The sequence below is a fragment of the Takifugu flavidus genome, chromosome 17 (genome assembly GCF_003711565.1).
Source record: "Takifugu flavidus isolate HTHZ2018 chromosome 17, ASM371156v2, whole genome shotgun sequence".
NCBI lineage: Eukaryota > Metazoa > Chordata > Actinopteri > Tetraodontiformes > Tetraodontidae > Takifugu > Takifugu flavidus.
In genome coordinates, this window is record NC_079536.1 from 1,785,905 (window position 1) to 1,812,345 (window position 26,441).

Sequence of the window (26,441 nt, forward strand, 5' to 3'; positions counted from 1 at the left end):
ACCATCATAAAACCCCCAACGAGTGTCACGTTTAAAGGGACAGGCGTCTTGGCGCACCCACCCGTGAACACATGCTCCGCCATGCGGTGATATCACACTCCGGTCGTTGCCATGGGCGCCCGTGCTGACCTCAGATAAGTGCCGGCCTCTCGCTCTGGGCTGTTGAGCCGAGTGGCGACTCCTGTCACATAGAGCCCGTCTTCGGCATCACGAGGGGGGACGCGCGGTTCGGATCCGACGCCATTTTTACGCCGTGACCGGCGAGACCAGGAGGTGCGTCCGGAGTTCAGCGAACGCTGCGATGACCGGCTTTGATCAATTCAATTAAACGCCGCTTTAATAAGGCTCGGCTGTATTTAAAAGATTATCCGCCGCGGCGCTTCACCTTGTTTACTTTTCGCTTCCCGTCCCCCTCAGTTAATTAGCCGGACCGCTTTGTCGGATTTGCATCATTATTCTAATTGATAAAGTCGCATTGATGTGGTTCGACGGGCATTTCCTGATGTCTCATTTGAATCTCAAACCACACGTTGCCACTGACAACACTCATTTTACACACACACACACACACACACACACACACACACCAGCAGGGTTAGCGTACCGATGTCGGACATCTCGGGGACCCTGGCCATGTACGGGTCCTTGGTGAACTTTGGCTCGTTGTCGTTGATGTCGTGGATCTTGATGATGAACTCCGACTGGCCCTCCAGCGCCTGGTTGGTGAAGCGGTTCACGGCCTTGGCGTAGAGAATGTAGTAGGCCTTCTCCTCCCGGTCCAGCCTCTTGGTGGCGTGGATGTCCCCGGACTTCTCGTCTATCTTGAAAACGGTCCCGGCGCCGTCGCCGGTGAGCACGTACCTCACGCTGCCGTCTCCGCGGTCTGCGTCTGAGTGGAGCTGCGGACCAGACGAGAGGCTAGCGTTAGCATTAGCACGCAGAAACCTGACAGGTGAGCGAGCCAAAGCCTAAAGATAAAACGCTCCCCTCGGGTTTTCCGGACCCTGACCCCGACAGCTCCCACGAGTCCGTTATTTAACACCTTCCTGTCGTCTTTTCCTTCTCTGGTGTCACATGTGAGAAGAGCGGCGGCGTAATAAAGGAAGGTTTATAGCTGTTAATTAAAAGCCAACACGCGGTAACTGAAGCCATTCAGACCACAGCTCGCCCGTCTGGCTCTGGGTCCGTTTTTAGTCGGGCTTTTCTGTCCCGCGCGGGCAGCAGCTTAGCCAGCGCTGACATTTTAATTCCACCATCAAATCCCCCCCAACATACTGTATTTATCTTTGAGAACTCATCAAAAGCTTGTCCAGAGGTTTTTCCCTCCCGCCGCTTCCCTTTTTCCCGCTTTAATAACCAGGGACACACTCTTGATTGCTGAGGCCAACGGAGGGCAAAGGGAGGGGGGATCGCCCGCAGAGATGCCTGTTTAAAAAAGCACCAGGATGAATTCTGGCCTCGCAAACGATTCCTGGCTTGGCCCGCGGGTCCCGCGGAGGTGGGAGGGGCTTGGGGGTCAGGAGGGAGCCGCTCTCATCATATATTAAAAGGCTTTTGGTGGCAGGTGCTGGGCGGCTTTACTAATTCATGCTGTTTTATCAGGCCGGCGTTGGCTCACGCGAGCGCCGCGGCTTTGAGGATTAGCATCTCCAGCACCAGAAAGGCAAAAAGAATTTGCTCCTCTGGCTTCAACTCTTTTGTCAACCTTCTCGCGGCCTCCTGGAGCTCTTCCACCAACTCCGATGGAGATTCCGCCGTCGTTTTCCTGCCTTTCTGCCGGTTCTGCCGGTTCTGAGAGGCTCAGCTGAGTGGAAACCCTCCACGCCGGCGTTAGTACCCTCCTCCTGCTGTTCCAGCTGCACCACCGCCGGCCGCCGCTCTCCGCCAGCGACGATTGACTTAATAACGCAGAGTCCTCTCCTCCCGCTGGAGCTGTGAGACAGACGCTGGCGTCTCTATGGAAACGCAGAGATCTTGTGCAGCTCCTGCATCAAATCCCAGCGCCCGCCGCCACAACCCCGTCCGTCCCTCGCCGCCGCCGGGGACGATTCACCGCAGCCCGACTACTCAAATTAAGAGAGGAGCGAAAAAAACTCCCCTGGAAATCAATGCGGCAGCGTTCACAAAGCCCCCCCCGATCAATCTATATTGAAAATACAATTAAAGTGTCACAGCGGGGAGACAAGAGAGCCACATGTGCCGTCGGAGCGGCCGCCCGGTGCATCGATAGGTTGCCTTTTCTCCTTTGACCTCCCACCGTAACAAATTCTTAGCAAGAGTCAGAGAGCATGACGCCATCTCCATTAGTGCAGGGAATTCTGGGAGAGTGAAGAAAATCAACATTCCCATCTTGGATGGGAAAAGGGAAAAAGAAGAGGCTAGTTTGGCTTTGATTGATGTCACAAAAGTGTTGCCATTCCACATTTTTAAAACTATTTTTTTTGTGTTGGTCACTTTTAAAAGAGAAGTCTGATGATTTGCTTTTTTATTGGCTGAAACAGAAGCACAGCATTTAGTTAGCACCATTTTAGCATTGATCAACCCCAAACTCTCGATAAAACTACAGTTTCTCTTTTTCCTTCAATCAATCTGTCGATAAAAAGACAAATTAAAAATGGAGGAAAAAGAATGGAAAATGATTCTGCTAAATAATAAAAAATCTAACTTCATATTAAGAGTGCTTAGTTTAGCAATTATTCTGAACTTTCCTACAGATTAAACCCAGTAATTTACAGGCTGTATGATAGAGTTTATTCATATTTTGGACATGTAATTTGATTCATTTGGAACGTTCTCAGCAATCAGCACATCGACTTGTCAACCACCAAAAGGAGAAAAGTTGTTGCTCGGAAACCACTTCAGAACATAAACATAAAAAATATTTTCAAGGATAAATGAAACACAAAGGACTCGATTCATCAGAGAAAGCTAATTTTTGCTCTGTAGCTTTACAACAAACATTTGTTCCAACCCTGCCGGCACGTTAACACATTTCTAAACCTTCCACTCAGTTAACTTTGTCTTTAAGTGAGATCAGAATAGCAGCGGATGGCTGGCGTTCTTTCAAAGAAGAAGATATTTACTAGGATTCCTTCATCTTTTCAAGTGGACTGTGAAGTGAAGTGGTGCCAGTCAGACATGCGCGCGTAACAACGGACAATCAATCTGCTCCTTGGTCCAGACCCGCTCCGGCCACCAGTTGGTCTTTGCTAGCATCGGTCCAGAGAGGCAGCACAAGAGCCGCGCCGCTTCGGGCGATCGGCCAGTTAGCCTTTAAGGCCCCGTGGCCCCGCCCCTGCGGAAACTGGCTGACTTCGGAGCGGCCAGATGGCGGCCACACACTCCGAAAATAAAAATAGCCTAACGAAGGGGCGCTGGTGCAGAAAACCTGAGATCTGTGGACAGACGTGCAGTATTTATCTGTCACCGTAGCCCTCGTTTCAGGGCTAACGCTAGCGCTAATTTCATTTCTACCCTCCGGAGCTTCAAAAAGAAATGAAGAAGACGAGAGGCAATTACGATAATGACCGCAAATAATCAATCACATCATCAAATAATCACAGGAATCTGTTTTTTCCAAGGAGTGCGCCACCTGGTGGGCATAATCCAAACCCCTGGATCACCCCGCAGCACCTGGCTGCATGAATATTTGATGATATGAAGTCAATTAATCTCCCCCTGACGACCAGCGGGGCTCCGATGCGGCGGATAAAACAATCTCGGCGTGCCGCTCTCGGACATCACTCCAGCCCTGCTGGACGGATGTTTCTCCAGGTTGTGTCCCTGCGTGATCTAATGGCGCCACTTCTGCCGGAGAGGCTCGTGGACGCAGTCGACTTTTGGCTCCGTCGACGGGCGCCGGCGCTGCGGGGGGATGGGGGGGGGGCGGCCCTGTGCCAAGGTGAGCAGCTGGTGAACGGGGGGAGGGGACGACGGTAAACATCGCCACACCGCCCAGAAGCAAACATCCCCCCCCCAGGTAGCCTCCTCGGCTGAATCACAGAGCTCTCACGTCGACTCTCATTCCGAGCTTTGTCTTCCACGTGCGCGCGCCTCCCCACAACAGCGCCTGTTTGCCATGCAGGGGCTGCGGCGAGGAGTCTCCCCACCAGGCCCGGAGCCGCTGGGGCCGATCAGCCGCTGTAAATACTTTATGAGATATGATAGTCGAGCACAAACACTCCTAAACCACAGGCCATTAACCATTTTCAGTGGATCTGCACCCTTTGGTAAAGGAGGAAATAATGAAATAAACAAACATTCCCGTCCCCTGGTGACAGCCCGGGCCCCCTGAGCGCTGGATGCAGCTCGCCTGCTAATGAGAGGCGGCGTGCAAGTCTGCTGCTGCGGGGGGGAAGGGGGGGGGGGAGAGGGGACGCTGAACAACACAAAAAAAGGAGCGATACAGCAAGATTAGCAACCAAACAGCTCCCCGAGACCACCGGCTTCTTTTAATTCCCTCTTGTTCTATAATTAAAAAGTGACTTCCTTGTTTCCTTCTTCGTGGCGTCTTTATGGCGTCATTAGCACGCCGCCGTCGCCGCGGTTACCACGATCAGCCAGGGTTGCTCCATCCTGGTTCATAAGTCTCGAAAACTACGCAAAGTCAAAGTTATCGGCGTAATTGAAGCGCGTGGTTAATTCCGCGGCTGCAAACAAGCGCGGCTGTGATTAAGTGCAGCACTCCGAGGTTGATCCTTTAATGGCGTCTTTAGGCCGCCGCCTTTGGCTCTTTAAGAGTGCACCACCCTCAGATAATCCATTCTTCTTCTGCTATTAGTCTTTTTAAAGGCTAAAAAGGAGAGTGGCACATCAATCACCACCCTCCCCGCACAAAGTGGTTTGATTATCTCTCTACTCACTTCTGATCTTCCTCTGCTCTTTTTTTTTTCCGCTTTTGAAACTTTTTTTTTTCCCTCTCGTGCCTTGTTTGGCGGAGAGCGTCGTAATCCTTTTAGGTCGGGGTGGGGGGGGCCTGAAAGTCAACCCTCGGTCCGGGAGGACGTGTGTTGTGGAATCTCATTTGGGCGGATGACTCTATCCTCGGCGGACGCGCACCGGGAATGCTAAGCGTCATTCCCATTCAAGTGCGAGCACAAGCCGGCCTTTCTTCCTCCTCGGCCGTCCTGACCTTCGCCGACGTTTCCCTCCTCGCTTACAGTCGGCTGATGTCTTCACTTGCATGAATTATGGGTCCGGTATCTCATGACGGGATGATCCTCCTTTATTCCCGGAGACGGGATTACTGCATCTCATTAGGAGCAGATCCGCTGTGATTCGCTGAAAACACGGAGCTAGAGCTGCTGACGCCGGTGGGGGGGGGGGGGGGGGGGGGGGGGGTGGGGGGGGGGGGGGGGGTGGGGGGGGGGGGGGGCAGGTATTTCATAAACCTGCCAGGTCCTTTTCCAAAGCCTTCCAAGACCACGTGTCTCTATGGGCCACAGGGTAAATAATGAGGTGTTTTTAATGAAGAATGCAGCTAATGATGGACTCAGATGGCGGGCTGCAGAAGGTTAATGTTGTGTTACAGAACGAGGCTGAGAACCCCCCCCCCCCCCGCGAGGAAACAAAGAGGGAAAGATGGAGGCTGGATGTTTGGAGGCCAAGGACAGTTTACTGCAGATATTTTCTTCTCTTCTCTTTAAAGCGCTTCTACCGCAGAGTTTACTTCTTAGCCATCACTCAGCAAGTTAAGCGAGTCGCCATTATCGCTCCCCCTTTCTTGGTTTCTCTCTTCATCTGTGGTGGGTGGACTGGTGCTTCACAAAAGAGAACATCTCAGCCTGGACTGAGTCACAGAGGACGAGTGGAACAAAAATGTGGATGTTATTTCAAGCCTCTTTGTCAGGAAAAAGGCACAGAAATACTCAAATATGTGGAAGACAGTTAAAGAGCTGATATCACAGCCGTACAGGCCGATCATGTGACCCAGAAAGAGGAAGCGGTGATCCGGTCAGTCGCTCCATCCGACAACCAGGATACGTTACAAAACAGAAGCAAATAACAAACTCGGATATGGTGACGACACAATAATCCAGGTTAAAAGCATTGCAGCTGTCAGTTTGGGGGGGGGGATTAAAAAGTGTGTCTGTGTGAAAGCACCAAACAAAAGGCTTAGAACATCAGCGCAGCCTTGTTTGTATCTGAATACCGTTTGAGCCGCCGCAGTGTGTGAGTGTGTGTGTGTGTGTGTGTGTGTGTGTGTGTGTGTGTGTGTGTGTGTTTCTGCTGCGGGGGTCTAGAGACAGCCTTAGTTTGCGTCTTTTTTTGGCTAACCTCTAGACTAGCCTAGCGACGTGAAAGCATGCACTTAAAATTACCTTTCCGACGTACTGCATGTCTGTCCCTGTGTACTCTTCCAGTAAAAAGAACTGGTTCCACATCCAACCTCGTTTGGAGCGCCGGAGGGGAACTCCGTTGGCGTCCTGTCCGGTCAGCCCCGTCGACCCCCTCCGCCCCCCTGTAGTCCTCCGCAGGGCCCTGAGACCGTGCCCTGGGGAGCTGGCGAAGGCCATGGCCCACAGCACCACCAAAGCACCAAGTTTGCGTCTGTCCATGGCGACGCTGCCGCAGCCTTCAGGTCTCCCGGCAGTCTTTGGTCAGCGTGTCAGATCGGTCCTCATGCTGGAGGCCACGGAAGCTGAGACGGCTCCTCAGGCTCGCGTCAGCCAGTAAACAGCTTCTGGAGTAAAAAAAAGAACCACAGCGTCAGTACGGGGGCGAAGGCGCCGATTTGTTAGCTTTTGTTTTGTTCCCAGACCTAAAGTTCATGAATGTTTCACAGCTCTTTGAGATGTTTCCTCTGACAAAAGACAGCAGGATAACGACGCTTCTGCTTCCCTCAGAAGTTGTGATCGTGAACCGTCCTCCAAAGTCCTGAAATAGCGGCTAAGTGCAGTTAAATCCAGCCTACAGTCTAAGCCCCGATCCCCATTCCGGTGCACACCTGAAACTGCATGTTTCAAGTCTGTCATCTGACTGACGGGAGGCTGCTAACCCGATAATTATCAGATTAGAAATATTCCACGTCGCTGCTCAGGCTAACATCTCGGACAGCGTGTGTAGAGCTACTTTATCTGCATTAAGCCCGTGAATCAACATCTAATAGAGACCGCGGCGTGGAGCGGTCCGTTCTATCTCCCTAAACCATCTACCCGGGCCCACGTTGTTATCAGACACAGCAGAACGCCGATGGAGACCCCGAGCAGCGTCGACCCTGGTTTATTAGCTTAAGATCGGTGTAGAGATACACAACAAAACGGCTGTTTTCGAAACCTCAGAGACCTCCCCCTCTCGCCGTCCCTTACCCGTTTGCCCTTTCTCCATTTTCCAGCAGAGACTTGGCAAATGGGAGAAGCAGCCGAGGCGGGAGGAGGAGCGGAGGACGGCGGCGAAAGGTAGAGAGAGAAAGAAGGCCGTATATGCTGTTTTTGTTCCTGTTATCCCCTTCCTGCTGGAAGATATCCAAGCCGCCACTGTTAGTCAGCTGGGGTTTGCTAGGAGGGTTATCGGCCGTCCGCTGGAGAGCGTCGGTAAACGTTTCTCCATATCGCACATTCTCAGGATGTGCTCAAGGGGAGGAGGGGTGGGGTGGGATGGGGGGGGGGCGTTGGGAGTCTAGGTCTAATTCTAGTGTGGTTCTTTGTCTGGTACAGTAAGTTGGGGAAGAAGGAAACAACTTGAGCGTACATGAATCAAGTCTCCTGATGGGCGCGCAGGAAAAAAACGCAGGCGGAGACAAACAGGAAGGGATCGGGCGAAAAGAACGGAGGCAGCAGAGCTGTCACGATACCACGAATGTGTGTTAGATCACAGCCCAAGTTTAGTATCTGAAAAATTTAATCCCGCTGAAGAGAGGGGGAATCATCAAGCACTGCCAGAAAACAACCGCTGAGCTCTACACAAACAGATGTCTCACCACGCCGAGGTTTTTTCAAGGCTTCTGATACCGGCTGGGCGTCTTTGTTGATCCCGTCAACAGAAATACAGTAGCTGCATTTTTTTACTGATCCGCAGCTCCGTGGCGGCGCCGAAAAACAACGGCGTTCAAACGCGTCGCAGCACCTGATACAGTTGTGTGTTCTCAGCTGGTTTCTTCTGCCTGCTCCAGCGGAAAATTTAAAAAAAGCACAGTGGGATGCTGCGTTCGGTTTCTTTGGGGAGTTGGGGAGCCGTGCTCAGGCGTCCCTCGAGCAGGTTCTGCAGGTCTGGGCGACCCGAACACAGCCAGCCGATGTTCCCCACAGTGATCCCGAAAATTCGTTAAAGTTGGACGAAGGACTCTGGAAGTCTACCTGGTCTTTCAGCGTTTAGCCGACTGAGGGTCAAACGGGGAGAGAGGCGGCGTGAAGGAGAAGCAGAACCGCCGTGTCAGAGCGGCGTCAGCAGTCGGGCTGAGAGACGGGCCCATCCATTACTCTGCCTGACTTCCACAGGCAGCCAAGGCACGGCCCGCTTTCCCCTCGCGAGGCAAATTGAGAGTGCTTGAAGCTTGGGGGTTAGGTCCCTTCCATTTCTTTTCCCTTGTGCACTGCAGTTTATAGCACAGCCATCAGCCCTCCCCCTGCTCTCCACACCACCACCACTGCCCCCCCACCCCCACCCTCTCCTGCGTATGCCTACTTTGCTTGCACAGGCCGGAGCTGATATGCATTATCGCCCGGCTCTTTTGCTGAAAGCCAGTCACTTTGCATGTGTCCTTTGCTTGGCTCAGCACGATCCGAGGTGGGGGTGGGGGGGTGGGGGGGTGGGGAGGGACTCCCAGGTCAACTGTGCAGGTGCTGATGGAGGCAGGTGAAAGTGAGATTGACTGTCAGCCTTCTTAATAAAGCCCACAGAGAAATCGTCTCGTATGCGGCCGCTCTCAACTTTCTCCCTAAGCCGCATCACTCAGGGCGCGAGCTTTGCCTTCTATCCAAATTTGCTTTATAACTGGGTGATTTAACCCAACCCCCACACCCCCAAGCCGCCCCTTTCTCTATTTCTTTTTTTAAATTTCCCTCCCCAACTCCCAGCACACTCGACTTTATGAATTTACTTAATTGACGCTGGTGAGGAGCATGTGGGACTTTGAGCTATTGATTTGCTGTAGGCTTTAGCGTACTTGGAAATACCAGCCGGTCTCTGGGGTAGACTCATGAAGCTTTCTACCCCCCTTCCCTTCCGCCCTGAGAAGCCGGCCTTTTCAATAGATTTCTTCATAATGTCAACGTGGAAAGCTAATGCTTCTACTGTACACAGGGCTTTACCGTCCCTGGAGAGCGTTCACCCCTTGACCACATTTGTCAGAGTCTGGAAGCCATACTGTACAGCCCCCCCAGATCATTTCCTTGATAGGGCACCACGACCAGCCGTGAGTCAACGGAAGGTTTATTTTGCCACGTCAAAAACGTGTCACGGCGTGTTGGGGATGTGACGGTGGCATGTGTGGCCCAGAGGCCAGCAGGAAAAACTCCTGCCTCTTTGTGTTTGGACCACATGAGCGTGAGGTTGACGGGAAGCTAGAGGGACACTCGAAGGGGAGTCGGATTCTTGTTGGGATTGGCCTTCAGACCACAACATCACCGATGTCATTCACAGGTGATTTGGAAAAGGCGCCACAGGTCCTGTCGTTCCCTGTTCGCCATTCTGTGGGAGCACCGCCGTCATAATGAAGGTGTGTAATCGAACATGACACCATAATTATATTCCCGCAGTTAAGAGGCAGTGTTTACAACCAGCGCTAGGCTGCCTTTATTTTCTCCCTCTTACACATGCGGTCGCTCCCTCATTGTCTCGCCCGTTCTCTCTCTCTCGCTCGCCCCGTCTTCTTCATATCATGTGCCATTTAATTAAAAAAAATGAAAAAAAGTAAATTGCTTTAAATTGCCTGTCACAGATTGTGTAGAGTTGCTGTAGACCAAGGAGACTTGGGAAGTGGGGAGGAGGATTAATACATCACCGGTGTTCCACATGCAGCCATTTGCCTGGGATAACATTTTGAATGGGAACAATTAGCCATTAAGTGTATCTACTGGTTTTATTGGAGAACCATGAGGATAGAGACGGGGACACGGTGTCGCACAAATGCATTCGTCAATATATATTGGATCGGTGCAGCTAATGGCCTTTTCGGTGCACGTGCTGCTGCACACAATAGGCTCAGATGGCATTTTAGCCTAATGTATACTGGGGGAGCGAACTCTTAGGGGAGGCCTGCTCCTCATCCTGTCTTGATTCCTTTTTCGCCCACTGTCTCTTCCTGTTTTTTCACCCCCTAACGAGAAAAACGAGCGACACGGCGAAGCACCCTATCGCGCCCGTTGAGCCAAAGTCTTCCACAGCAACCCAGAAAGAGCCCCGGGGGTGCAATTAAAAGTGAGAGAGGAGAATGTCAGCCAGGGCGGCGAGCTAAGGGGAAGGTAGGGAGGGGCGAACAGATATACGGGGGAGGGTTGGGCACCGATGCCACAGGTAACACAGTTGTGTTACAATCCACAGAGGAGGCCCTTACAGGCTGCTAATGTGCGGAGGTGTCAGCAGGAGGCATCATCTCCGCGCTCTTTGGCCTCTCTGCTCGCCTCCTACGTCTCCTTCCTCCCCCTTTTCCTCCCCCTCACTTCATTTCAGACTCAGTTTGTTAGGAGGTGTCACTCACAAGCCGTGTTATGCCGCTCGCAGGAGAAACTTCCAGCCGAATCCCAAGTGCGATTCGGCCCGAGAATGCCTTCGACCCAAATCTGGGGTCCCCATTTGTCTTATTGCCCATGTGGGTTAGTGGTGCGCTAAAAAAAACGGGTAACTGAGTGAACTTTTGCTCTCAGACTGTATAAAACTCAGGTCCCTGATCTGGAAACAGACGAATCCAGAGGATAGACGACAATTCCAGCCAATCAATAAATAGCGATCCTCTGTTTGGATGATCAACAATGTCTAGACGTTCTGTCACGTCTTGGAAATAAAAACGACACCTTGTTCAAATTGCAGCCACGCAAGCCTCATGAGTTCAAATATGGAGCCTAGAGGCTGATTCCAGTCAGATGTGGCGGCGTAAATGTCTACCGCCACCAGGACGATCAACACATGGCTGAAACCCCACAGACGTCTACCTTCTCTTTTCTAGTTATTTCCACCTCTGCCATCACTCAGCCCAGTTGGCCTCGTCTCCTTTTAGAACCTGCAGAGGGTTCTAAAGTAACTCTTCCTCAAGTGCACTTAATTTTTACGTCTCCACAGTCTGGATTAAATTGCGGGTTGCCAGCTCTGTGCACACAGCTCTATCTTCCAGCTAACTCCCCTTTTCTTCTCCCTCTGCTGTCACTTGAACAAAAAAAAATGATGGGCTTCCAGGAGTGCGCAGCAGCGTTTATGGCCGTGTTTACTATCGAACAGCAGCGGCGAACACTCCCGGCACATTATTTTAAAGGGTCCCTTCTCTCTTAAGTCTGTCCAGATTCTCTCAGAGTGTTGAGGCGGCTTCGCTTTGTTCCAGCCCTGGTGCCAGATAATGACTTTCCAGTCCGGAAATATGGTTTTGAACTATGCCATCGTAAACAACAGACGCTCACATTTCGGCGAGCCTTTTCTGATTCCCCTCTCCCAATTAATTGACTAAATGGGAGCTTTAAGTCATTATCTCCCCTCGCCAGCTCTCCAATCCCGCGCTTGGGGCTAATAAATGGAGGTTTGATTCCACTAAATGTCTTCCAGTGAAGATTAATAACACCCGGTATCCCGATGCCGAACAGATGTGATCAGCCCACAACGGTAGGCGGATCACCGGGTACGAGACAAACTCACACACGAGGAACAGATGAATAATAGTTTAGCGGTATATTCGCAGATGAGATGTCCTTGGTGGCTCTGCCGAGCATTCATGAGAAGCTGCCGTGTGGTCCATCACCACTCTCTTCTGAGAGACTGACAAGGTCGTTGGGGGGAGGGGCAGAAGGGGCACGGGGGGGGGGGGGGGCGTCTGCCAGCTTCCTGCTTTCCCTACTGAGGTCTTTGTGGGAACACACTGGTAGCTATGGTCTCCATGCAAATCAGCGTTGGCTCCCGAGCGTTTGTGCAGTCGAGCACGAGCGTCTGTTTTCTTTGCATTTCAGCTGCGAACAGTTGGGGGCGAAAGGCCAGAACGGCATCAATGCAGGGACTAACGCTCACATTAAAGCTGCTCATTAAAGGCTATTATTCCAATATCAATAATGCTCTTTGGAATCTCACCTCAGCCGTCGTCTTTTTTAAATGAAAAGTTCGTCCGTGGAGGGAAATTCATTGATTGGGCGGCGTAAAGGTTGAATTTGGTGCCGTGAATTGAAAATCAGCAAAGGAGTTGCGTTGCCATGTCTGGCTCAGCCTCCCCGTTGGGACAATTACATGAAAGGGAGCGACGTGGAGGCACATTTCCATCCAGGCATATATCGACAGTAACAGCGGGTCAGCGGCGAGGCAACGAAAACAACACTAAATAATACACGGCGCTAAAACAAAGACATCACACACCTGAAATATGGCCCTAATAAAAGGCTGGTGTGGAGAAAATGTGTTTCTCCCCCTCAACTAAGAGTAATGACCTTTCCTCCGAGCCCACCATAAAACAACGCCGCGACACTGGGAGCACCTGTTTTTACATTATTAATAGTGGAGGCTTCACAGGCGCTAAAACACCAGTATAAACAGTAAAACATGAGGAGTCTGACCAGTTCTGACCAGTTCTGACCAGTTCTATCACACCAAAACACCACTGTGACCCTGGACAGCACCTGGAGCATCCTGGCTTTAGGATGAGCTAGGTATGAATATGCCTCTCCTCTCCTCCCCTCCTCTCCTCTCCTCTCCTCTCCTCTCCTCTCCTCTCCTCTCCTCTCCTCTCCTCTCCTCTCCTCTCCCCTCCTCTCCTCTCCTCACTCTCCCCCCTCCTCTCCTCTCCTCTCCTCTCCTTACTCTCCTCCCCTCCTCTCCTCTCCTCTCTCCTCTCCTCTCCTCTCCTCTCCTCTCCTCTCCTCTCCTCTCCTCTCCTCTCCCCTCCTCTCTCCTCTCCTCTCCTCTCCTCTCCTCTCCTCTCCTCTCCTCTCCTCTCCTCACTCTCCCCCCTCCTCTCCTCTCCTCACTCTCCTCCTTTCCTCTCCTCCTTTCCTCTCCTCCTTCCTCTCCTCCTCCTCCTCTCCTCTCCTCTCCTCTCCCCTCCTCTCTCCTCTCCTCTCCTCTCCTCTCCTCTCCTCTCCTCTCCTCTCCTCTCCTCACTCTCCCCCCTCCTCTCCTCTCCTCACTCTCCTCCTTTCCTCTCCTCCTTCCTCCCCTCCTCTCCTCTCCTCCCCTCCTCCTCTCCTCTCCTCCTCCTCTCTCCTCCTCTCCTCTCCTCTCCTCTCCTCTCCTCTCCTCTCCTCTCCTCTCCTCTCCTCTCCTCTCCTCACCTCTCCTCTTTCCTCCCGATCCAAACCAATAGGTTCTGCTCAAGGTTTCCTCCTCCCCATTTTGTTATAATTGATTTACAGTGAGCTGAATCAAAGAATAAACGTGATGAATAAACGTGATGAATAAACGTGATGAATAAAGGAGAGGAGCTGTTTGCCTGAATGCATATTCCATCCCCGGAGCTCCTGAAAGGTTGTTGCTTCATTGGCTATAGTGCATTTCCATTTTTGGTCTGGCTTCAGTCGTTACAGAGGGGACTCAGGCGTCCTCTGAGATAAACAACAGACAGCCCTGATCTTCCGTGACCTTAGCTGTGGCTCCTGCTTATTTACCTTTCTAGTTATCCCGGAGGGACTGGCCTTGTCACTGAAATGAGCACTCTGTTTTTCTTTTTTTCCCTGCCACTCCTGGACGACTACAGCGACAAAGAACACGATTGATCCGTGTTACCATTTGATGCTCCGGCTCTGCCAAAACACTGAGTGTGCTGGCGCACCACTGGAGCGTCCCTTGAACTTTGCTGCCTTTCCAGCCTTCCAGCTTATTTGGAAGGATAGAGCTCCTCTGGGAGAGGACGCACGTTGGCCCAACAACAGGGCCTGGGCACGGGCCACCGAGGGCCCCTGTTGTCAGCCATATGGACTCCGGGACCTGCAGGTGGACACAGGGAAGATCACAACGGCGGAAGAGACTGAAGCGTTCCGAGCCACCCTGCATTCCCACTCCAGCTTCTGTTCCCCATCCCACACCTGGAATATTGGCAGATAATAGGATAGGTTTGGCCACATTGTACCCCCCCCCCTCCCCCCCCCCCACCCCCCAGATTGTCAGTCAGCACTCGCTAGTCAAAAGAAGGTAGCGTGCGTTATCTCAACCCCCTCCGCTTGTCCCCAATTGAATTCCCCCTCCCGTCTCCCGCCTGTCTCCCACAGTGCTTCCCACTCGGCAACAGCACAACAGCAGATAAACAATCAATACTGCATTAACACATCCACAGAGGCCAGCCGCCGTTAAACAGGCGGAAAATAATTCAACACAATGTCACGGGTGGACATCTGGAAACTCATCTTGCCCACGGACCTGGAAAAATCATATCTAATATGTGGCGCACGTGCGCGCGCACGGTCTTTCATTATCCCCGGCCGTCAATTCGTTGTGTTTGAGGTCAGCAGATACATTTCTTTTCCTTCCTCTCCCGACTGCTTCCAGAAAGAAATCGCGCGGCATTAAAGAGGCAATGCCGTGCTTTACTGCCAAGGTGACCACGGATATCGGAGAGCGAGGACTCGCGCGATCGATTTGGAGCGAGGGATGGAAATTTCACCATGATTCAACAGCTGAGTGTTTTTAACTCGGCCCTTCTCTCTTGACGGGCCCTTGGAACGTCTCAACTGGAGGAAAAGCCCAGTGGGGCCCAGCCCCCCCCCCCACTCCAACGAAGGTTGTGTGGTCCACATCTCTGCAGCGTTTGTGTGCAGCAAATTTGCATTAAAATTCCGGCCGACGGCGTTTGTTTTCCGTGGAAAGAAAGCCTGAAGACAAAAGCGTTCTTATGAAGAGGCCCAACAAAATGGACCCCGCTGCTCCCACCGCTCCCGCTGCTCCCGCTCCCAGACTGGAATTAAGTGCCCCTCATTCCGCGGCCGTTCATTAGCTCCTCCAGACCCCCCAACCCCGAGTCTGCATTAAATACCTTGCACACCAAATAAAAGCCTGGCTCTCCAATGATTGCGGAGGCTGTTTACGAATACAGCCGCTCACTCTGCTTCGCTACAGCGTGCCAGCTTTTCCATTACTGGGGGGGGGGCAGAAGAGGAGAGTGGTACGGAGTCTGCCAAAAGTCAGGCTGGAAAAAAAGGAGAAGAAAAGGAACAGCTTCATTGATTTACACCTTCACTGCCCCCCCCACTCTGCTTATTGCAAATCATGAAGCTGCTTTATGATCTGAATCCTCCGTCAGGACGAGGCTGGAAGACGGCGCTTCGGTCCATAAAGCAGGCGTCCAGTCGCCGCCACCCAGCAGCTGCGGGACGACCCGTCTCCGAGAGTCCTGCTCGTCTCAGGTCGTCCTGGGGCCGGCGGCTGACACTCGCCAGAGTCCCGAGGGCCTGGTGTCAAGGTTGTGTTCTTTAGGAAGAAGAACGCCCGGAGAGTGTTTGGGGGAGCGCCGCCGCCGTCAATCCTGCCGCCGCAGAAGGTGCGTTTGTTTATGCCTGAGCGAGGAGCTGCTGCTGCGTTTACTCAGGCGGCTTTGGGGAATCGCTCGTATTTACACAGAGCCGTTACGAAGCCAGTCCGGACAGAAATGGAGACGAATGAAGGTCTGCAGACCGTCTCCTGGAACACGCCCCCCCCCCGAGTTGTGGTTGTTGTGCGTCTTTAAAGCTGCTTCCTCCTGACTCCCCCAGTATGGCCCAAACCCACCTTCCCTTTCATTTATTTCAAAACTCCCGCGGGTCCGTCCTGGTCGCGGTGAACCGAGCCAGCAGCCGCACGCCGACGATGGCGAGGGAGCGTGTCAGCGTGCTGATGTAAACAGGGCGGCGGGGGCACGAGACACCCAGGAAGGGGGGGTTGTTATGTGTGTGGAACACGCTGCTCCGTCATGGCCTGCCTGACTCCCATCTGGAACAGGGTTGACAGAGAAGTTGACAGATGCTTCACCGATGTCCATTATTTATGAGAGCGCGGAGATCCGCAGCGTTTCACAAGTGTCTGCTGCTGCAGGCTGAGCTCTGACACGGGATTCTGTGAGTGTCCGCACACACACACGCACACACACACACACACACACACACACACACGCACGCACGCCGTTGCTCCTTTGTGTTTGGAGAGCGGGGTGATGAGGCCGCAGCTGAATGTACAGGTCAATCTTCTCGTGCGCCCTCACGTATTTGTGTTGGCTTGTTCCAACATAAAAATCCGCATCCAAAATGTCACAAACGCCACGGAAACGCAGGAGTGGGCGCCCGCGCACGCCGCACGGCCCCGTCAACATCTCTGTCCGTGCTGTAAAACAACAGCTTCCTGACCTTTGACCCCGGGCGTGTCGCTCAATCACGGCTGGACAAACAGCCCTTCGACCCCATCAGGAGGGACTGAACGCTAGCGGACTCTGGCTCTCTTAAAATCCACTTAGGGGTCTTTGAGCTGGGAAGTCCAACCATCAGATTGAATTAAGGCTGATTAATTGAATCTGGTGGGGAGGAAGTGAGCGACTGACGTCTCCCAGGAACCAACGCTGCTGCAGAATAAAGCCGTTCTCGGTTATTCCGTGACGTGCTGAGCCGTGTCCGTGCGCCTCAGGCATGGATGGTTGCCTCCAATATTAGTGCTTCCAGTGCTGCCTGAGACCGCCGGCGGAGCCGCCGCCGCCGCTTCTCGGCGCTCCGATGCTAACAAGAGCAACAATATAATTAATACAAATGGAATGTTTAATGAAATTTTTCCATTTCAAAGAAATTCCCCCGGCATCTTTTCCAACTAAGAACGAAGCTCTCCCGCGTCGTCCTCCAGGGCGAACGGCAACCCAAGTCGGCTCCGCCCCCGTTGGATCGGACTCATCCTCTCAGCAGAGGAGGCGGGTTCCGGCGACGTGGAGGTTCCCCCGCGGGTCCCGGGCCCGTTCGTCCCTGATGGACAGTGGCGTCAAACAGTAATTGGAGGCCTGCGAGACCCGGAACGTGTCACGTTGTCAGCGTGCAGCTGTTGGGTTTCTCAAAGAGTGACCTTCTCTCAAAGGGAGCAGGTCCCCCCCCCCCCCCGGCCTGCTGTACTCAGCCTGTTACAGCCGTGCACTGTGAGCGCACGTGCCGCGCCGCAGTGCAAACACGCAGGGACCCCGGAGGGAGACTTTGACTGGACAGGTAGTTTGAGGGAAGGTCTTCCCGTTTCTCCTGCACACAAAGCCCCCCCCCCCCATGTTCCGGGGAGCAGCAGAACAATGGCGGGAACGTCTCGTCTCTCGCTCGTGGGAGCGACAGCAAACGGGGACCTTTACCGGCGTGTTTGCGCCTTCATCCGCAGCGCCGCCAACAGCTCGCGCATTGTACCTCTGCAAAATAAGCCGAGCCACAAAGGCGTTCCGAGGGACAATAGCTCAGCGGAGAAAACAGCCGCACAATGGAGGCCAGATATCATTCACAGCCCAGGCGAGAGAGCATTATCCAGCGGGGGAGGGGCCGGCGGAGGGTGACAGGTGTGCGAGTGTGCCGGCGCCACCCAGACAACAGCCTCCCTGGGGCCCCCGCAGCAGCGATGCCCGCTGGCAGGAGGTGTTACATGTCATCTGCAATAACCTGGATCCTTCCTCCTGCAGGCTGTTAGACAGGAATCACATCACTCTGATTCCGGCGCTGCCGGGAAAACCTGACGTGCCCCCCCCCCACCAAAAAAAAATAAAAAAATCGCGCGACAACGCACCTCAGGATGCAGTAAGAGGCCCCGAAATGGCCCCAAACGAAGTCTCGCGTGTAATTAAACAGCCGCCACCTATGGCTTACTGTTAGCGGCGTCTTGGGGGCGGGGCTTAGGAGGGGGTCATTTAGCGAGTGCCTGGAGCTGACAGTTCTGGCTGCGGATGCCCTGCAGGAGTAAAGGAAGCAGCATTATCCCCCCCCTCTCTCTCTCTCCTCTTTCTGTCTTCATTGTATTCCAGTCAGGCGCTAATGCTCCTTGTCCAGCGGCTGGGCTCTCTGATCTCCCATTACCCTCTCGTCATCCCAGAGTCAATATTATCCTCCCCCCGTCCCGTCAGTCCCGATCAAATCCTCCCTCTGCTTTTGGAAAAGTTAGACAATGTTGCCCCCCCCTCTTCATGCACTCACCCGTCTTCTTATTAACTGGCTGTCATGTTCCGCAGCCTTCCCCAGACAGTGTTTAGCGTTCCTCAGTCCACTTACTGCAGCCGGAGTTAAGCCTCTGGGCTTTGTACGGACAGGAATCTGAGGGGCGGGAGGTTAAGATTGGAGCAGCGCACGTCCGTCCGCCGTGCACGCTCGCCCTCATCCACCTGATTCCTACGACACAACAAGGATTTTCTTTCCCTCGGCAGAGGAACGGCTTCATAAATTGGATGAGCGCTTGGAGCTCCGCGGGGCTCCGACAGGGGGCGCTGGTGAGAAGCTGCTGGCCCTGGAGGCGGAGCTCCGTCACCGCGCGTCCGTCGACCAAAAACGTCCCCATAAATCCACGGAGATCCGCAACCTGGGCTTCATTAGCGACGGTTTTAACCTCCGCGTTCCCCAGTTTGATCGCGCTGCTGGCAGAAATTCCGACCTCCAGCTGATTCTTTCCCGATAGAAATCTGGATCTGCAACTTCTACTATTAGGTGATTACCCCCAACACACACACACACACACTCCCAACACACACGCAGGGACTCGATATAGAGATTTAATCCCAAATCCAATCCCAACCCTAACGCTGCACACGAGGGGGCAGGAAATCGATTCCACCTCTCCTGTATAGACGACCTCTGCTCATTCCGCTCACCCAAAATAAAAAAGGAATTTTGGATGTTGTCTCCCAGTCTCCACCCCACCCCCCCAGCCCGGTGGTGCGTGGATACACGCCGTTCTGGTTCCATCCTCGCTTCCTGACCCTTCCAGGCCACCGTACGGCTCTCAGAATGTCTGGCAACCAGTCCAGGAACAACCACCGAATCTCAGTTATGGAAGTTTCAATCCGTGCCCGTGGCGGCCCTGCAGAGAGGTCCATCCCACCGACGGCGGGCTCAGAGGAGGACCCGGAGTCGTCTCCCGCCGGCGGTGGGAGGGGCCTCAGTCTCTCTGCGGCTGAGGTTGCAGCTGCTCCAGAAATAGGCGCCTCCGAAGGGAACGCGCCTCATTAACGAGGAGCAGTCGTTTGTTCTCCATTGTTGCCCACAGGAAATTCACTCTAATGGTCACAAGGAGCCTCCAGACGTAAAAGATGAAGTTGTGACGCAGCAGCGGGTGGGGGGTGGGGGGGGGGGGGTGATGGGTGTGTGTGTGTGTGTGTGTGGGGGGGGGGGGGGATGATGGATGTACAATTATGGAGGCGTGACCAAACATGATTGCAAACTGATAAGTGAGCATAACGGCTGCACACACAATCAGCTGGTTTTAAGAAAAAAACATCATGTGACCCCCCCCAAACACACACACACGCACACACACACACACACACACACACACACACACAAGCGTGTGACCTGCGTCCAATCAAACTGAGCCTCTCCGACTGCCGCGGCGCGTTTGACGGCCGACGCTCGGACGCATCTGCCAAAGAACAGAAAAGAGGAGAGACGCCAGTTGGCCGACGGCTCCAGATAAATATTTGGCTCCGGAACGTCGTCGGAGGAATCCCCGAGCACTCGCAGCACAAACAACGGCGTGATTTATTATCACATCACACAGAGCGTGACTAATGCACTCAAGAATCAAGGTGCATCTCGTGAACTACAATACCCAGGGGTGCTCTCTCTCTCTCTCTCTCTCTCTGTGTTTCTGTGTCTCTCTTCCACGAGAGCGGGAGAAGGCCGCAGACGTTCCCACAGGGATTCGCCGTGGACGCAGACGGCTCCCGGGGCCGCTGGGACCCGGTTTTATGAGCTGCAGTTGCTGAGCAAGACGTGTCAAGCCGGCGTCGCCCATCTGGAGCACGAATAACGCAATCAGCTGGGGTCGTGACGGGGTGGCGGTCGCCCGCCCCGCGGCGGCGTGGAGGCCGCGGCCGTCGCTCGACCACGGTCGGAGATGGGAACGGAGCGCGGAGGCCTGGATTAAAAAGGTGGATGACTCTGATGCGTCTGTTCCCCCGTATGTCACATTAGCTCTGGAACACACCTCCGCACACACACGCACACACACACACACGCACACACACACGCACACACACACAGGAAGTCTATTTGCAGGAGCTTTAAATATTCAACACCTGCCGTGTTTCTGCGGGTCTTTGATCAGCCACAGATTCCACTTGGTCCCTTTGATCTCTGAACTTCAAAACCAGCAGTAGAACCTGGACCGGGTTCCCGCCGCCCGCAGTGGCGAAGCGGGGCAGGCGGAACCACAGAAGCCCCCCCCCCCTCCCGATCCTGATCCTGATCCTGATCCATCCTCACCTGACGGAGAATTCCAGTGGTGCTACTGAGAAGTTCTCCGTCACCTCTGGGCAGCTTTACCAGAGAGAGGGACAGAAACTTCCCCATCAGCATTTAAGTGTCTCTCACACACACACACACGCACACGCACGCACACACACACACACACACACACACACACACACACACACACACACACACACACACACTCTCACTGTGCTGGAGAAGTTAATTTTCTCCGCTTGTTCTGCAGTATAAACCCGCCCTAGTAAAATTCCCGGCACCGTTTGGGAACAATAACTCTGGAGGACATGTTGTCCCCGAGAACCCGCGTCACGTCCAGGTGTCCACGACTTGGACGCTGCGTCTTCCGCAGCGCGCTGTCCCAACTGCAGGGATCCGCATCCCGAGAATCAGCCGCGGGCGTAAAAAGGGACCTTCGACGGGGAGAGAGAGGGGACAAAAGAGCTGGACCCGGGGGGACCCGGGAGGACGCGGAGGGACCCGGGGGGACGCGGAGGGACCCGGGGGGACGCGGAGGGACGCGTCGGTGGCGCAGAAACCGCGCAAAGGCGCGTGATGCGCCGTCAACGCGCCGCGCCGCGGCGAATCTTTGCGCCTGGCGCAGTTTGATGCCTCCTGTTTCCACAGCGCGCACATCGGCGCATGCACGAGGCCGACGCACAGAAGCCGTTTGACAAAAGTTGACAGCAAAATGCCCCCCCCCCCCACATCCAACAGCGCCACACGCAGCGCCAAGTCGCATCGAATAACTTCCAATAACTGCGCGAGATCGATTTTCCCTCCGCTCTTGCGGCGTTTTCGCGCGTCCCCGGCGGAGATGGAGGCAACTCTTACGCACGGCGAAGTCGTGCGCGGCGCCGAGCCACCGCCGCCAGCCACGAACAGCGTCCGCACCACTTTCCGACGCCGATCTCACCTGGTAATCAAGTTGATCCTCGGACGACCCGATGCGGGGGGGTTGCTCCGGTCCTCCGCGGCGACCGTATCCGTCCTCCGCAGCCTCGTGCTCCGCCTGAGCTGCGCGCCTGAGTCGCGACGCCTCAGCTCTGAGCTGGTGGATGTCAGGGAGGCAGAGAGGCTGAGGGGACTCAACCCTCCCATTGGCTGCATCCAGCGTCCCTGGCGCAGCAAAAAAACAGCCCAAACAAAAGGGACGAGCGGAGGGTTCCGGTGGGGGTCCGAGCCGGGCGGTGTCCCACTTTAAAAGTCCCGAATAAACCAGTTCACACCTTTATTACGGCTTTATTAAAGCGCCAATCATCTGTTGTCAGGAGCGACCAGAGGTCGCGTCATTTAGGGGAAGAGGGTTTTTACGGACATGTGCTGATTTTGGATGATAAAATATCAAATCTGACTTTATTTTATTTATTTATTTTTACATTAGCTGGTTTAAACTTTTAGTGTCACCACCACAAAAACGGACAAGCTAAGAGACAGAAGTGTATTCTCTTTCCTGATGCTACAAACATCATGCTAACTGTTGGCTTCAAAATGTTAAAAAAATTAAAATTAAAATGGTTGAAATGAAGCAATAAAGCGACAGAATCGGGTAGGCGCTTTACATACTTTGGGGGGGGGCACATAGATTGGAACAGGCTAGCAAAAAATGCTAGCGAAACCAAAAACCGTTCAAGGATTTCAATTTGTTAAAAAGTAGTTTTTCTACAAACATCCATCAGACTGGTTTTTACTCAATTTTCGGTTAGCTTTTAAACATTAGCAACAGCCTCCCCCCCCAGCCAGACCAAACGTTCTCCTCACTCGTGCTAGGAGCTGCTAACAAGGTCCAGCTCTGTTTGTAGGTTAGAGGAAATCTGATTAACGGCCGCGTTGTAAACTGTCGGTTTAGCTGTAATCAAAGTAATGCAGCTTATATTTGCTTCATCCAGCGGCTTCATCCGCACAGCTTACACAGCTGTGATCTACATTTGTGTTCACATGTAGCGTGTAGCATGATTAGTAGGTTAGAATTTAATTTTAATATGATATATAATAAAATACAACAGAAAAACACACAAAATGGTAGCTAGAATGCTAAGAATGCTAACTTCAACGAGTCTCTTGCTGCCACGTATGGAAACAGCTAGCATATTTAACGTCTGCTAAGACACGTTTGTGGAAATGCTTAGCTAATGACGACGCAAAGCTTAACTCGAAGTGTCCGTGCGCTAAATTAGTAGCTGAAATTAAAGTAAATATGTCGACACAGGCTGTCAAACAAAAAAATGTTTGGATTACTCGCCTTAGCGTGACACCGCAGCTACGCTAATGCGGCACAGATGCTGAAAAGGGCCTGTTTAATGTAAAGAAATGTACGTTAGCGGTGAGCGTAAACAGAACCGCACCAGTTTATCCATCTCATTATATCCAATTAATGATGTGTGTGTGATTCATTAGCTCCTCGTCAGCGTTGACCTTTCGGAGAAATGCAGCCGGCGGCGCCGCTAACGCCGCGGAATGCAGATGCCCGCGCGCGAGTGTCCTCCTCAGCGGCGGAGGCGCGACAAGGCGGCTCGTCGTTAGCCCGAGTCGTCACGCCTTCTTATCTCCTGACGATAAGACGGCGAAATCATAATCGCGTGTAAACAAAAGAAACGATCTGTCGCGATAACGGGATAATTAAGCCTCGAACGGGCGCTTTGAAGGGGAAAAAAAATTAGCTGCTCGCTTCAGCCGTTGGCTAAAGTCTGATAATCTTCAGATCGGCCACAAAACATGTGTCCCCTGTAATAAAAATGAACATTCGCCATCCAGATTCGGGTCTGCGGGCGCTCAGGGTTTACGTTGCCGCTGTTTTTTTTCGCTATGCTATGCTACGCCACGCCGCACCACGCGTGCTACCACCCGTGCAGCGTCTGTGCCACGATGACCACTGGCTGCTGTTAGCCTCATGAGTTTAATCCCTGGAAGCGCTCCAAGCATCCACTTTGCTGCTGCCCTGTCCTCCCCACCAAACGTCAAACTCTTGCTGTTAGCGCCGAGTGCAGCGAGCCAAGCGGACGTCTGCATCTGGCATCACGTCGCATCAGGAGATCAGCCCGAGATGAATAACCGCCGCCCTCGACTGCATCAGCGCTACTCAACCGGCTTAACACCGGCACGGTGTTCCGCGCAGGTTCTTTAAAGGCTGTCAACATTCTGGCAAAAGGAGGAAAATAACGTAGCGCTGCACCATTTAGCGCATATATTAGCAGGAAGGAGGGGAATTAGCTTAGCTTGTTTGTAACAGTGAGGTCTCGTTGCTAATTCAGGGTGCTAATTCGCTCAGGTGCTGGTTCTGGTGTGTGTTGCGATACACAAGAATGACGTTAATAGGGGGGGGGGGGGGGGGGGGGGGGGGGGGGGTAACCTCAGGGCAAATATGTACTCCTATTATTCCTGACAGCTCGGATACTTTAGGATCTGTCAGCCGGAGTGAGAGAGGAGTCGCTGAAGCTATCAGATCTGCAAATCCCACCTCATATCTAGCTTCCGTCCTTAGCTCTGCCGCTTAAAGACATCCATACTTCGCTAAGCTCGTCTTACCTCGCCAGAGCCCGGCGCGGTAATAAGGACACGGCACGGTGCCCCACCCCTGACAGCTCGGACCCGTCTGCCCGGCTCCACCCCAGCCTCAGCTATCAGCTATAACCATGACATATTATATAGAAAAGACTGGTTCTAATCATGTGCTACTAGCATAAACGAGCCTTTTCTGAGGCGTCTGCAGTGAAAAATCTTGAAAGACTTTATCAAACAAAAGACTGTTTACAGCAACAGATTCACTTCTGGGCAGCTAGCGTGCTAAAACAGGAAACAAGTTCAGTTCTGACTACGCCGAGCTGGAGGCGACTGTTGACGGCCTCCAGCTTTAGCTTCTAAAATTATGCCCGGCTGAAAACAGTCAGCTAGCTCCTTTCTCATCCAGCAGGAAATCACAGTGGCGTTCTTTCAGCTCTGCCACGCTCGCTAACGGGCAACAGCGAGAGATTTAATACAAAAATAAAATCACTGGCGTCTGTGCTCGAACTCTTATCCTAGCTACTTTATAATACTTTAGCACAGCTGTTAGCATAAGCTCTCCTAGCATCTTATTCTTGACCATAAAACTAAACGTACAGTAGAATTATTATTTTATTTATTTAGCATTAAAGAGGTTGATGCGTTTGACTAATGTGACTGATTCCTTCACCATCTTAATTAACCGGATTTAATTTTACAGCGGTGACACGGATCTTTGCTCCTCCGGAGCCCTGAAAATATGGGAATCGATGTGGCTCCTTCCAAACACTCAGGCCCATAAACAATGCAGCGAAAAATCAATGCGGCAGAATAAAGCGAACAAGGAAACGTGGAAGAGCCGGCGCCCACGGACATCCCAGAACATCAGGTACGATGTTGTTCAACCAGGCATTGAACTCGTTCCCAAAGTTAAGAGAAAAAAGGAGTTTGCGGAGAAGGAAAATATGAATCAAATCAGGCTGTTTTCATCCCAAACAGCGGAGTTCTGTCTTGTTTATGACTCCGGAACCTTGGATAATCGTCTCCGGAGGCCTCAGTCGTTGGGAACGTCGAGCAGCTGATGGTCACAAGGTTCCGGGAGCATGCCGGGGCTTTTCCCCCGGAGGTGAGAGGCTGGAATCACTTTCTCGTGGCTGAGCGAAAACGCAGTTTTCCAGCTGAACCACCGTTCCCAGCGTTGGGATCTACGCGGGAAGAGCTGGGAACACTGGGCGGAAAAGTGGGTGAAGGAGAGAAGAGAGGAGATTAAGAGCTGCGGAAATTCTCTTTTCAAGCTCTGAAAATAAAGGTCGAGCTAACTGCTAACAGCTAACTAAAACAGGTATAAAACAGCATGTGAACAAGATGGAGGTGACCGTTAATTAGCATAATTAGCATTAGGGTTTTAAGGCCAGCAGCTAGCATCTATCTATGTTTTAGTGGGACGGTCACGTAACCACAGCTAGCCGCAGAAGCTAACGTTTATACGCCTGCAGTGAGCAGGCCGCCGCTCTTAAAGGAGTTGGTTCTTTAAGGTCCTCGGGAAAATGGGGCTGAAGGATCTGCTCGTGACTAACGAGCGTCTTGTTCGTCATCAGATCATCAGAAACAGAGCGACCCTCTGTTCACGCCAGCGGTCCTGGCTGTGGTTTCTCATGCCTTTAATTTCCGTTCACGGTGTTTTAAGGTCGCGCTAATGCAGCCGCTAGGACGTCCTCGCTCTTTAGCTAGCCTCTGTGACGTTATCCCAAAACGAGTCAAAGGATTTTAAGCTAATTTTGGGGAAAGGTAACAAAGTTTGCTACTTTTGCTGTTTACGTCTAATGATTGTGGTATCTCACAGGAAGGCGCGGCGATCCATTTACATGGTTTTCCCGAAGATCCCGGCGTCGGCATCGGAGCATGAAGCCAATTAAAGGGAACCTCGGAATGCTATTGAGGCAGACGTGCTCGCCGCTGTTTCTTCGCTACTCCGACCGCTAATTTGGGAAACTGATAAGGTCTTTGCACTTGTTTTTGTCCTCCGTGTGTACATACTTAACGCCGGGATACGGAATCCTCTGGCAATCTCTAATAACGAGATGACCTTTCCCGCTCCAGCTTCATCGGGGAGTTATTAGCCAGCCATGTTTTAATTCTTTCCTGTTGTTATGGAAGTGGCGCGCGTGCATCTCAGGGATTAGCGCCTGTCAGTCTCCGCCCACAAGTGATGCGGTTATAACCGGAATAATCGCCCGCTAGCGAAGGAAACTGGGCAATTTAAGTGGGGAACGTCAAAGCCCGGAGGTCAGAAGGTCAGATAGGGTCGGTTAGCCCCACACCCGCCTTCCTAAAAGTACATAAAACTCCGACAGGTGTTTTAAGCCACCTCCCCGCCCACCTGGGGAGCCCCGCCCCCATCCAAAAGCTACTCGAGGCCACCTCGACAACGGCGAGGGGAGGAGTCACGCGGGC

At 52.9% G+C, this 26,441-nt stretch overlaps 1 protein-coding gene and 1 long non-coding RNA gene across 2 annotated transcripts in view; one reads left to right on the plus strand and one right to left on the minus strand.

Annotated features, from left to right (window-relative positions):
- LOC130513690 (cadherin-6-like) overlaps positions 1-21,631 on the minus strand; it is a 32,376-nt gene extending 10,745 nt beyond the window's left edge. The window contains exons 1-3 of the mRNA XM_057012606.1: positions 21,424-21,631; positions 6,321-6,682; positions 605-899 (exon numbers count right to left, since the gene is read on the minus strand). Coding sequence (XP_056868586.1) covers positions 605-899; positions 6,321-6,557 — 532 coding nt within the window. The 5' untranslated portion in view covers positions 6,558-6,682; positions 21,424-21,631. The remainder of the gene's footprint in view (positions 1-604; positions 900-6,320; positions 6,683-21,423) is intronic.
- Positions 21,632-24,741: 3,110 nt separating this feature from the next.
- LOC130513954 (uncharacterized) lies at positions 24,742-25,936 on the plus strand. The gene is made up of 3 exons (XR_008946877.1): positions 24,742-24,876; positions 24,987-25,113; positions 25,831-25,936. It is a non-coding gene; the product is annotated as an uncharacterized LOC130513954 (long non-coding RNA).
- The last annotated feature ends 505 nt before the right edge of the window (positions 25,937-26,441 follow it).